The 14061-nt window shown below is 47.0% G+C and overlaps 1 protein-coding gene across 1 annotated transcript in view; it reads left to right on the top strand.

Annotated features, from left to right (window-relative positions):
- The window catches only part of LOC135913902 (organic cation transporter protein-like), a 109315-nt gene that overhangs the window by 15745 nt on the left and 79509 nt on the right, over window positions 1-14061 (top strand). The window contains exon 6 of the mRNA XM_070529705.1: window positions 10859-11013. Coding sequence (XP_070385806.1) covers window positions 10859-11013 — 155 coding nt within the window. The remainder of the gene's footprint in view (window positions 1-10858; window positions 11014-14061) is intronic.

Raw genomic sequence — 14061 nt, forward strand, 5'->3', positions numbered from 1 at the left:
CAAGCGGGTGCCGGGAGGCCTGAGACTTGTCGCCTTCCGATGTGCTCCCTACTGACGCGGAAAATGTTCTGCCGAGACCTGCGCAATGGTTGCATTGCACTTCCGGACACCGTCTCATTTGACAGTTTCATAGGTGCTTACACTGCTGTATTGACATGCGCAGAACTCGACGACGGCAAGATCATTCGTCAGGTTTCTGCTGCACCGCTGGAGATGACGCACCATATGCTACGCTGCCGTCGCATGCGGAGCGTGTACAAGCAGTGACTGTGCTTTCAGCCGCTAATAGTGACCGTACGACCCTCTCCGAGATTCAGGCTTATCTGATTGCGCGTAAACGGAACGGCGTGCAACGGCGCATTCACGATTTCTTCCAAGCCTACTGCCGAGCCCGAATAAGTGCGTGGAAATAAAGGATTTCTTTTTTTTTTTCTTAATCTGCTTTTTCGGACACCTGTTTATTCGGACATTTTCGCAGTCCCCGTGAGGTCCGAATAAACGGTCGGCGACTGTAAACAGATGAATTCATGCACATTAAAATAATTCAACATCATTAAGTTTTTTATGAAATTATGTTTTAAATCAAATATTAAATAATTCATGCACAACAACAAAAAATGTATAACACGTAATATACAAGCACTAATAATTACAAATACCGTATTTACTCGCATAATGATCGCACTCGCGTAATGATCGCACCCCTAAAAGTTGTCGTCAAAATTCGATTTTTTTTATTTCCCGCGTAATGATCGCACCCCGAACTTGCCGCAGCGATATGTCGTATGCTAAGTCTAGCGAATAATGATCGCGCTTACCACCTGTCGAATGCTACGCGAACGACTCTTCAAGACAAGCCAAGCGGCCTGCACGCACTAAACATTCTTAAGTAGATGCCTCATTTCATTACTTTCATCACTTTCCGCACTTCCATGACAAAATGAGGTACAACCAAACTTGCCTTTATTATGGGTTGGCTTTATAATGGCTGATGTCAACAAAAACAATAAAGGCGCATTTCGATTCTTTTCATCTGCTTTTGCACTCGTGAGCACGCAACAAATCGCGCGCGGCAATGATAGTAGCCACGTTTACTCTGATACGTTAAAAGTGTGCCCTATTCATACGCCGACGCTTGTAACACAGCTAAGATATTCGCCCACCCTTAGCGGAAAGTAGTGAAGACAGATGCCGCAGTTTCCGCAGCATGCCCGTCATGTGTTTCTGTCACTGGCAGCTAAGCGCGCCCACCTATTACTGTCCCCTCAAAGTGGACATGGCTACGTTATTGCCGCAAACTTGCCGATATTAACGATATTATTCATCACTAATACGGAAGAAACTGTTTCAATGCACGTAATGTACTCACGAGAAGAAAAAAAAAAAATCGCGTTCGGCGCGTTCGGCTCGCTCCGCTAGCCGCCATTTTTGTTTTGGTGTCCCGCACCCGCAATCTCGCATCCCGCAGCAAACGCGGATGAAAAAAAAAATTTTTTTTTTCCCGGGAAATTTAACCCGCGTAATGATCGCACCCCTGAATTTGCTTCAATTTTTCTGACAAAAAAGTGCGATCATTATGCGAGTAAATACGGTAATAGAAGAATGTTTTAGTGACATCATGTGATTATTTAATGCAATGCCTAGTATTTGTAGAGGACGCCTGTGTCTTCATAAAAATGTTCAATTGCGTTCAATGCTTTTCGCTGTGCTATTTTCGGTGGCCATGGGCCCAGCAATTTTGCGAGTGAGAAAGGCCGGTGAGGATGGATGGAGTGGGGCTCTTGTTCTAGCTGCTGTCTTTGTATCTCGTATATGGGGCATTCGAGGAGTAGATGGCGAACATTCTCATCGTCGTGGCCACAGGAGCAAGCCGGGCAAGGAGCCCGTTTGATGCGATGTTGGCTCAAGGCGGCAAGCCGACAGTGGCTGATGTCGACCCCATTCCGTGATCGCATAGACTGATTCACAGCCACGGGCACTCAAAACAGGAAAGCATTTGCCGCAATGCGTAAAGCGACACCTCTCAACACTGGTGATACTTGCACTAAAGGTCCAAAACGACGCTGAGGAGACTTAAGACATGGAGAATCATGGGTGAAAGCAGCTGCAGCGTTGAGCTGACGCTTCCTGGCGCCATCCAGCAGTCACGTGCAGTCGTACGGCCGCTGCCAGCAGGAAAGTTTCCGTCTCGATGTGTAGCCGATGCCTCTTGACACTGGTCAGAATAGCACGAAAGTGGCAAGACTACTCTGTGAAGGCCAAAGATACAGAGAGGCACAGATGTAGATAGCAACCAACGTTTTTAGATCTGTTTGTTGATAGCAACAGCAGCGCTGAGCCGGCTGAGGCTGAGCAACGACAGTCCAGTATGGCGTCGCCGCCAAGCAGACGCTAGGCGGCGCCAGTAGTCCAAATATGGTGGCGCCCCTGGAAGCCTTGGTGCAAAGGTCTATAGGTGGCTGAAAGCACAGTCACTGCTTGTACACGCTCCGCATGCGACGGCAGCGTAGCACATGGTGCGTCAACTTCCGACTCGGTCATTGTCCGGCGGTGCAGCAGAAACCAAACGAATGATCTCGCCGTCGTCGAGTTCTGCGCATGTCAGTACAGCAGTGTCAGCACCTGTGAAACTGTCAATGAGACGGTGTCCGGAATCGCAATGCAACCACTGCGCAAGTCTCGGCAGAACATTTTCCGCGTTAGTAGGGAGCACATCGGAAAGTGACAAATCTTAGGCCTCCCGGCACCCGCTTGCCGGCATTCCGCAGTGCAGTCTGTGCGGGCACTGTCGGCGCCATTAAAGACTTGACGCGATGTTTCCGTATGCCGCGTTGGATCACCGAAACCTCGACACAGCACACAAAGCAAACACCACCGTACTGACACCAGTCACACAAACGAAAAAACGCGGCCTGCTCGCAGCGTCGTGCGCGAAGAAACAAATCAGCTGGTGGATTGTCTTGACATGGCTTACTAAGCTGAAACCGGAACTGCTGCAGAGCCACTCTATCGAACCAGGCAGAAACGATGATGATGAGCGGGGATTTCCAGTGGTGCCACTTCGTGGGGCAGCAAGGAAGCTCCGTTGAAAACAAAAATGGCGTTCAGCAAGTCGAACCATGCACCGGTCAGAGTCGGTGCATGGTGCGCTCGACCGAGTTGGCTCAAGGAGTGTCCGAAAAATCAGACGAGAGGTTGCAAGGTGTCCGAATTTAGGCAGTTGTTATACATTATGGTCTATGGGGAGAATGGCGGTGCCGCGAAGCTGACCAAATAATCGGGCATGTCCGAATTTTTGGAGTCCGGAAAATCGGTCGGCGACTGTATATTTCATATTAGGGCGGTCGTTTCAGAGCGCCCTAACCATGCCACAAAAATAATGTGAAAGAGCAACAAAGCATTACTGTTAGCATAAGCAGGCTTCACTGATATTAAAGGGCCCCTGAAACGGTTCGGACAAATTTTGTAGACACGTAGGGTACAGCTTAAGTAGAACATTCGCACCACAATTTAAGTGAAGCGTTACGTATTAATGGAGCTACAAGCGATTAGAAGTTGCCCCCCTCCCTAGCCATGCTTTTCCTCCTCAACTCGTTCGCCGAGCGAGCGGGGCTAAGCTCTGCCTTCACTGGTTCAGCATCACGATGCGACGTCACATCGTCCACTACCGGTTGTTTTGGAGCCTGCCCCCGCCCGCGCGAGACCTCTCCGCTAGCCGCTTGGCTAGGGTGGCTAGCTTGGCCGTCGACCCCAAGCGAGAGCTATCGAAGCAGCGTGCGTTGCGAGCATTCTGTCGTAGCGCCGAACGTGTCTTGTATTCCGGTAACCACAGGCAAGCTGGTCATTTCGGCAAATAACTGGAGGCATAAACTCAAGCTGATGAAGGAACTTTAGCGTAGACGTACGTGAGCGGCCTGATTGGTCTGCACGGTCCATACACTTGGCGCAGCGCTTAACCAGCCAAACAAAGCGCTAATATTGCTCTAACCAAGTGTAAAACATTTTAAACATTTATAAAAACGTGTTCATGATTACACTCCTGCGAAGAATACGCACCAGCAGCAAAGAAGAATACAATTCGTTGCTGCTACTGTGTATGGTTGAGCTCTGTGCCACCAGGTGGCTGCACCGTGCAGACCATTCGCATTGGCCCTTCTGCTCATCTCATGGCTCATCCAGTTACGGCACAGTCAAGCGGCCAGACTCTGTCCCCTTGCGCTTGCGTTCGCCCTAATACCGGACTCGCGAAACGCTATTGCGTTAGTAATCTTCCGGTGTAAAGTGACGGCAACAAACGCGCAAATCCTGGCGCTGATCAGATAGCGGCAGTCCGATGTGCAGCAGCCAGTTCGCTCGTACGCTGCCTTGCAGAGGGACACGATGTCGCAGCTTGACATATTGCCAGTCGCCATGTTTGCAGTCCTCAAGGCAACAAAGTCGAATCATAGTGCTCACGAAAAGACTGAGACCGACTCTGACTGCGGAACTCTCTTCAAAATGGAGTACGTTGTAACACAAGCAGACACATGCTGTGTGCCGGAAGTGCTTAAAGGGCCCCTGAAACGATTCGGACAAATTTTGTAGACGCATAGGGTACAGCCTATGTAGAACATTCGCACCACAATTTAAGTGAAGCGTTACGTATTAATGGAGCTACAAGCGATTAGAAGTTACCCTCCTCCCCAGCCATGCTTTTCCTGCTCAACTCGTTCACCGAGCGAGCGGGGCTAAGCTCCGCCTTTACTGGTCCTGCGTCACGATGCGACGTCACATCGTCCACTTCCGGTTGTTTGGAGCCCGCCCCCGCCCTCGCGAAACCTCTCCACTAGCCGCTTGGCTGTCGACCCCAAGCGAGAGCTATCGAAGCAGCGTGTGTTGCGAGCATTCTGTCGTAGCTCCGAACGTGTCTGGTATTCCGGTAACCACAGGCAAGCTGGTCATTTCGGCAAATGACTGGAGGCATAAACTGAAGCTGATGAAGGAACTTTGGCGTAGACGTACGTGAGCGGCCTGATCGGTCTGCACGGTCCAGACACTTGTTGGCGCAGCGCTTAACCAGCCAAACAAAGTGCTAATATTGCTCTAACCAAGTGTAAAACATTTTAAACATTTATAAAAACGTGTTCATGATTACACTCCTGCGAGAAATACGCACCAGCAGCAAAGAAGAATACGCTTCGTTGCTGCTACTGCGTATGGTTGAGCTCCATGCCACCAGGTGGCTGCACCGTGCAGACCATTCACATTTGCCCTTCTGCTCATCTCGGCTCATCCCGTTACGGCAGTCAAACGGCCAGACCTTGCCCCCTTGCGCTTACGTTTGCCCTAATACGGGACTCGCGAAACGCTATTGCATTAGTAATCTTCTGGTGTAAAGTGACGGCCACAAACGCGCAAACGCGCCGATCAGTTTGCTGTAAACTCCTTGAGCATATAATTTACTCCCACATTATGAGTCATCTTAATGCAAATAATCTGTTATTCAAAAATCAGCATGGCTTCAGATACAAACTGTCTTGCCAAACACAGTTGTTCGAACTAACCACTGACCTACGTGACTCTTTGCACAATTTGCTTTATACTGACGCAATATTTATTGACTTCTCGAAAGCCTTCGATCGTGTGCCCCATAAACGGCTAATCATGAAAATAAACAGCCTTAAGTTAGATGAGAAAACTACCCAGTGGATTAAGGAGTTTTTATCTGGTCGCTCTCAATCGGTAACTATTAATAACAACCAATCTACTTTCTGCCGCGTTAGGTCAGGGGTGCCTCAAGGGTCAGTGTTAGGCCCATTATTATTCCTAATATATATTAATGACATAGCTACGAATATAACTTCAACAATACGGCTGTTTGCCGATGATTGTGTAATTTATAGACAGAAAACCACCCCTGATGACGTTGCCATATTACAAAAAGATTTAACCACATTAGCTGAATGGTGTCGCGTATGGAAGATGGAAATTAATGCAGATAAAACTAAGGTCATGACATTTTCTTTCAAGCTAACCTTTCCATCTAACGTATACACTCTACGCAATTGCATACTCGAACGAACCTCTTCCTTTAAATATCTGGGCGTTATTCTTACATCTGACTTAAGCTGGGCCATGCATGTTGAGCATATTACTAACAAGGCAATAAAAAAACTTGGCTTTTTAAAACACCATCTGTACCTTGCAAACAGTGACACAAGACTTCGTGCATACATCTACCTTATCAGAACAACCCTCGATTACGCCTCAATTATTTGGAACCCTCACACAGCTAACCTTTCTGATTGCATCGAATCAATTCAAAATAGGGCTGCCCGCTTTATTTTGCGCTCCTACTCTCCATATCAAAGTGTGTCAGCATTAAAGCAGACCCTTAATCTTCCGGATCTTGACACATGACGGAAATATTTCCGTCTGTCTTTTTTTCACTCCCTTTACTATTGTGGTTCATCTTTTTCGTCTGCTCCCATCTTACCCGCCCATTATCTGTCCACCCGCAATGACCATGTGTGCAAAGTGGCTCCCATATTTGCTAGGACCAAAAAATTCAAAAATTCCCCTTTCATGTTATCAGTGAATGAATGGAACGCCCTACCTGAAGATATTGTAACAATCACTGACCCGTCTACCTTCCAATCAGCCCTGCGCACATTTTTAAATGTATAAAGTGTTCAGCTGCCACTTCTTGACTGGCCTGTGTTACATATATGTATAATTTCTAAATTTCCATTTACCCGCACCCACCTGCCACTTGTGCATTGTTGAAAAGTGCCATGTACAGCAAATATGAATTGTACCATGTACTCTCGCCCAAATTACTTTTCGTTTTTTTCCCTCTTTTTTTTCATCTTTCTTTTACAAAGTGTTTCTTCTACCGAAATCTGTGCTTGTTGCCTTCAGTCATTTTTATTACAATATCGTGTGAATTGTATCCCCCCCTATGTAATGCCTCTCGGGGCCTTTAGGGTATTGAAAATAAATAAATAAATAAATAAATCCTGGCGCCGATCGGATAGCTGCAGTCCGATGCGCAGCAGCCAGTTCGCTCGTACGCTGCCTTGCAGAGGGACACGATGTCGCAGCTTGAGAGAGAGAGAGAATAAACATTTATTTCATAAAGCGAGTAGAAAATTTCCTCGATGAGTGGGGCCCTCAGTCCAGGGCTCCATTGCCATGCACGACTTCGCGAGCCCGCTGGATCAGCCGTTGCTGTTCCTGCTGGCTTGTGCTGAGCAGCACAGACTCCCAAGAGGAAAGGGTAGGGTATAGGAGGAACACCTGAAGGGTTAGGGCATGCCCATATGGAGTGATACACCGTGGGTTTGGCCCCACAGTGGGGACAATAGGAAGGGTACAGGGTTGGATGAAAGATATGTAGCATGTGGAGACAAGGAAATGAATTGGTCTGCAGTTGCCGCCAGACAGCGGCATTGGCTCTATTAAGCGAAGGATGAGGAGGGGGATAGTTATGACGACTTTGTCGGTAGTACTCGAGCGTCTCAGTGTACTGTAGGGGCTCTGGCGGTGCGTCGTCTGGGTTGGACAGCTCTTCCGATGGTGCCCGGCCTGTCAGACCTCGGGCTACCGCATTAACGCGTTCATTACCATGGAGAGAGGTGGTCCAGGAGTCCAGACGATATGCACCCTGTGTAACGTGGGAGGGGGGACAGAGGAGAGAATTAGATGTGTGTGTGCAGTCGCGAGTCCTTGCGCGAAGGCCCGGCAGGCAACCTGCGAGTCTGTAACTATGGTGATGGGGGTGTCTTGTGCGGAGAAGGTCGAGGCATAGACAATGGCCAGGGCTATTGCCCCTTCCTCTGCTGAGCAGCTGTGCGTTGTTAGAACTGTGGCACACACCCTAAGCGAGTCTGTATTGTCAGTTACAGCTAAACACATGGCCCGCCTCTCTGGGTAGCGGGCCGCATCCGTGTACAAAACCGGTGTAATTGTGGTGCGGTCTCCAAAAATGCGTGCCAGGGCCTGAGTTCGGGCGCGTCTACGGCCGGCGTGTCGCTCGGGATGCATATTGCGGGGAATTGGAGCTACTTGTATGCTAGCGCGTAGAGCAGGAGCGAGGCGATCTTGTGGGACGGGTGTGGGTGTCTCAGGGACAGGGTAGCCAAGGCAAGAAAGTATAGCGCAGCCCTGACGGCTGCGCAGGGACAGGGTAGCCAAGGCGAGAACGTATAGCGCAGCCCTGACGGCTGCATCTGAGACGTTGGAGCTGACCATTGCGATGAGCCTCCAAAAGGTTGCCTACGGTGTTGTGGATACCAAGCCGAAGAAGCCGTTTTGTGGAAGCATGTGGAGGCAGCCCAAGAGCCGCTTTCACTGCCTTCCGCAGAAGGGCGTCCATCTTCTGAGTTTGAGTGAGGGTGAGATTGTGATAGGGGAGCTGATATGTGAGCCGGCTGATTATCAGAGCCTGTACTATGTGTAGGACGTCTTTCTCGCGAAGGCCTCTTCTACGATTAGTAATGCGGTTTATCATATGTGTGACTTGTGCTATCTGCTGACTCAAAAGGTGCGTAGTGTGCGAGGCTTTGCCATCCGACTGAATGTGGAGGCCCAAGATGCGGAGTCTAGTTACCTGAGGGATGGAGCTGCCGTGTAAGAACAGGGAGATATTAGGGGATTCGTCGGTTCTGCGGCGCCGCCTGTGCACGAGGAGCAATTCGGACTTGTCGGCTGCACAGGAAAGGCCTCCCTTGACATATTGCCAGTCGCTACATTTGCAGTCCACAAGGCAAAGTCGAATCATAGTGCTCGCGAAAAGACTGAGACCAACTCTGACCGCGGAGCTCTCGTCAAAATGGAGTGCGTTGTAACACAAGCAGACGATACTTGCTATGTGCCGGAAGTGCTTAAGTGTACTGAAAAATTGTTCTTGTGCATTCTCTTTATGTTACTTTCTTTTTATAAAAACAAATTAACTAACATTCCAACTATTACGAAGATCATTTGTTTACCATAAAGTTGGAAAAATTATCGATCACGCGCCCTGGTCAGCCAATCGGATAGCTCGCCCCACTGACGTCGTATGGGTGATTTCGGTCATATGGGTAGGGGCGGCTTAAAGATCCGCCAAATAGTGTGCTGCGATCGGCAGCGATGTGCATATTTAAAACCTTATAATAAATTACACGCTTTACGCGGAGCACTTAGATCTGTCAATTAATGATCAGAAGGACCTACTCTAACGACGCAATACGTTTGTAGAAAATCGTCAAAAGCGTTTCAGGGTCCCTTTAAGGAAGTAATATCATTACTTCTATACCTAGCTATTCTCCTAATATAGCTTGAAAGCTGTTTGCCATCCATCTCGTAGCACGACCGGAATCAATATGGGAGAAGTACACAGGCATTTTAGCATTTCACATCCTTGAAGATGCAGCCGGCGCGGCCGGGATTGAACCCACGACTTCAAGCTCAGAAGCGTGGTGCCATAGTCACTAAGCTACCGTGGAGGGTAGTGCGTATTTGATCATCATATTCTCACTTATATGATAGTGGCTATAAATGACAATGTAAATTGCAGACATTGAACACGAAATTCCTGAACAAAGCTTTAAATTTTAAAGGAAATGTTGTGTGAAATATGTCGGACTTCAGCAAAAATTAAGTGAAATTGAATTTTACATTTAGGGAGCAGATGGTAGATTTCGACATTTCTTCAAGCATTAATGCGCTGTTGTCTTTGAGAAAAATGTGAACGTCGCTTTTAGTCCTGCAGATACTGTTACTTACGTAACTTTTCCAGCAGGAAGAATGGGAGTGGAAGAGTGGGAACTTGCAAAGATGCAAGGATGCATTTAGGGTATTGTCGAGCACCAATGATCCTCCATAGAAATTCTATGTCTGCTGTCTGCATGCAGTCATAGGCTAGTTTCAGGAGCCCTCATGTAGCAATGTTTAAGAACAGTTGCTTACTACTGGGCAGTTACGTATTTGCCCTAAAGCCTCTGCTTGAAAAGGTCAATAGCATAAGCGGATTGTCCAGGCAGCGCAAGCCAAGCTGTTAAAAAAAATTGGGCAGACTAGACTCCAGTCGACATTTACTTAAAGTGAAGCATTCTTTGTGTGATTGGCTTATGAACCATGTGTGTGTGTGTGTGTGTGTGAGTGGTTTTTTAGGTATAAATACATTAGTATTAAAGAGCCGCATATTATTCTAATAATTTTATTTGCAGTGAAATACAGGTAGGCTGGATGTTATATAAACATATTTACATGCAGTGTATCGTACATGTATCATTTGTTTGAATTTCCAGTTTAGATCCATTGGGGGGTGTCGTGCTGCACTCGTGTTTCTCATGCGTTGGTTTCTTCTAGTGCAACTATGGATTGAAACGCTACAAGTGTTTCGGTGTGTTGGCTTGCCCGCGAGAAAGGGTGTCTGTCAAAGCATGTGTCTGTGGCATTCAAGGCCAAATGCCTCAAACGCGGCAAGAAAGGCTTTAAAACTGCATTACATGATCACGGTGTACAGTTGTCAATGCCTCTATGTCATCAAGATACCATTCAAGCACTCATTACTTGGCTAATTATAGAAGATTAACTACTCAAAATTTTAATTTGTTGAATAAAGCAAGGCGAGTGAGTTCCTCTGAGGAAGCTGTGATTGCGTCCTAAAATATCACATCCAGTTACTTTCAGTGTGCTTCCTCCTGCGTAATTATTATTATTACCTTTTCTTTTTTTTTTTTTGCTTTCACACGCTGTCAAATGTGTACCTCAAGTGCTGCAGGCTCGAATCCCTCGGCAGCATAGATGATGTTTACGGATTGTCTTCATTTGTCTTTTCACTTGTGGCCGTCGTTCTAATGCAGTTTCTTTTTTCCCTGTTCAACATGCGCAGGTACGGTCGGCGCTTCATGTTCTTTGCTTCCAGCTTTGGTTTCATTCTGTTTGCATCCGTGTCCTCGGCATCCCCTTCAGTGACCTGCTACAACAGCCTGCGCTTCATCACTGCTATCTGTGTCGCCGGAATTCAGACAACCGCTGCATCACTATGTGAGCTCCACACGGCCTTGGTCGCATCCTTTTCATTTGACACCATGGTAAACTACTGTGACAATGCACTTGAATCCCCTGCCATTCTGAAGTGGCACTCAGTTGGATACCAACTACACGTTATTTGTGAGTTTGGACGTAATGCCTAAAGAGTTGCAACAACAAGATGTCACATCTTTGTAATGAATCCATTGAACACCATGCGGTCTTATTTTAACAGGTCAGTGCATTTTAGAAATACCTGAGTGCCAAGTATATATATATTGATACAAGGCAGAAACATTTAAACAACACGCGCAGGTTCGTGCGCCCCTTCAAGACAACGGCGTATTGGAGGAAAAGACGACGAAATAAGGGCACGTGTTCTCGCCGCACGCACTCGCATCGCAGGTGGCCGTTGTCGGCGTCTACAAGAAGACGAGGTGAAGCAACGCTCGAGAGAGAAGAAGAAGGCTTTCCTGATCTTCCGTTTAGAACGCGGCAGTGCCTTCCTGATCTACCGTTTAGAACGCGGCAGTGCTTTTTCCAGGGCACAGGTTTGCCCACAATAAATAGTTTTATCTGGATTCCCTTAACTGTCCGTTACAATATATATATATATAGCAAACTGGTATAGATAATATTCTAATTGACAGAAAAAAATGGAGCTAGGCAGGTCATGTCATGCACCTTTTAGATATCTGTTGGACCATTAGGGTTGCAGAATGGGTACAAAGAGAAGGGAAACGCAGTCGAGGACGGCAGAAGACAAGGTGTAGCAATGAAATTAGGAAATTTACGGGCGCCAGTTGGAATCGGTTGGCGCAGGGCAGGGGTTGGAGATTGGAGATTGCAGGGAGAGGCCTTCGTCCTGCAGTGGGCATAAACAGGCTGATGATGACTATGATATATACATACATATGTATACTCGGCGCTCATTCGCTCTCTACTTTGTGGTGGAAAAAGATGCGCATAAAAGCCAATTCACTGGCTTCGTTGGCTGCACTGCGAGTAATGCTTGCACGGGGATGACTTCCGATTCTGAGCTGTGTACGTGTATAGAGGGAATGTAGGCCCATTATATAAAATCATTGTCACATGAGCACTACATGCCCAGTATTGTATGACTCGTATTTTAGTGCGATGCCATTCACAGTTTTGCATTAATAGCCGAGTAGCAGTGATGCTGGATTATAAGGCGACTTTTTGGATTCACACACAACTAATTTTGTAAGAGCTTCTCTGGCTGCCCTCCGTGCATTTTGCCTACCAGCAATTGCTTGCAGAAACGTCAGGAGGGAGCTATAATGCATGATGTTCTGTAGTTCTCCTAAAGAAGAAAGACTGCGCTCACATGAGCTACATTTGACTCTGCGTGCAAAGCTGCACATCCATAGCAGACACTATGTATCTGTTTTGTCTGGAATACTGTATTTTGTTGAAAAATGAAACGTTTGTCTAATAAAAGACATGGGTGTGCAACTTTACACCTTTGTAAATCACTTGCGATAAAGGTACCCTAATTTAATGTTCAAGTCATGCGTTCGGGTACATAAGCTTATCATGCTTTTTCTGCGAATTTCATCATCTGCACTAGACAACCAAAACTATATGCTACTGCGGCATTACTATGAGGCCGCCATTGAAGTCCACACAGTGTACAGATGTAGTGCCACCGCGTTATACATGCTTTGATTTGCAGCAGAGCATGCAGAGATGCGCCCATTTTTTTTCTTTTTTTTTTCAGCGTTTTTGCAACTACTATGCTGTGAGCATGAGCTGCAGAAGGCCTTGTGCTACAGCTTCCTGTACCCTACCTCCAGTTCTCGATGCAATGGGCGCGGTGGCTCGTCTTTACGCTATTGTTGCAGTGTTCCTAAGCAGTGCCTGTCGCTTTCACTCGTATAAAGCGGTTAGAATTCACCTGTATTTCAGTTCCCGCAGCATAAGCAGAGTCATTTTTTTATAATACCAAGTTCTGACCTCTGAAACTATTTCAACCACTCCCCACAGATCAGTCTAAGGGCCTGGGCCCATATTCAGAAGAAGCTCTTATGTTCCAATGGTTTGTAAGAGAAAATTTCAGTCAATCCTGATGCTGGACATATCCTTAGTGAAGGTGGAAATCCAATGGCGAAAAACACGAAAAAAAATTTTGTGAATTCAGCCCCTGAAAAATTTCTTATTTACAATATGAATGGCATTCATGCTGGTATCAACTCATTGCACAACTATTCGAGGCTGTTAGAGACATATACAGTAATCCCTCGTTATAACATAGTCAGCGGGACTGCGAAATAATTCGCAGGGTGTGTACCAAGCAGGAAAACCAGGAAAATCGGAAATTCCCAGGGATTTTGAGTAGTATTGAAGACCTCAGGGAAAACTCAGGGAATTTGTGTCTCTATCAGGGAAAATCAGCTGTAATTTTATTGAAAGGGTCACGGTAATGCTGGCTCGACTAACAGATAGGAATTGTGATGAGTCGTCTTTGACGTCCTGTCGTCGGCTGGAAGAGTTGCCAATGTACAGTCAACAAACGATTTTCCGGATTCCCGACAATTTGGACGGCTGTGTGGCACCACCGCGTACCCCATAGACTCAATGTATCAGAATGCAAGAACTCTTCGCCGGCCGATTTTCCGGACGTTTTGCCATGACCACAGGTGCGAAATGGCATTAATCAAAGCCACCACTGCTGCCATTTTGATTACCTTGCCACCTGAAACCGGTACTCGCGCACGCAGATCCGACTCGCGCACGCTGCTTCGACGTTCGCTATGAAGCTTCTTGCCGCCATTAAGTGCCGTGTTATTTATTGAAAGAATTCGCTGCTGTCAGCAATGGCACAGACTCCACCTTTGCAATCCTCGCGATTGGCTTAGAAGCTTGGAAAGCATGGTGCGTTGCATAATGCCGGTTCCCGAAAGTCAGCTTCGCCTTTTGTACAGGAATGTTACATGGTGAAGCATACGCAAAAGTATTGCAGTGAAGCATAACAATCATGGGAAGGTGCTATTGCCACGAGACATAGTATGTATTCCTTAATTATACAAGCGTGCACCCGGT

The sequence above is a fragment of the Dermacentor albipictus genome, unplaced genomic scaffold, assembly GCF_038994185.2.
Source record: "Dermacentor albipictus isolate Rhodes 1998 colony unplaced genomic scaffold, USDA_Dalb.pri_finalv2 scaffold_28, whole genome shotgun sequence".
Taxonomy (NCBI): Eukaryota; Metazoa; Arthropoda; class Arachnida; order Ixodida; family Ixodidae; genus Dermacentor; species Dermacentor albipictus.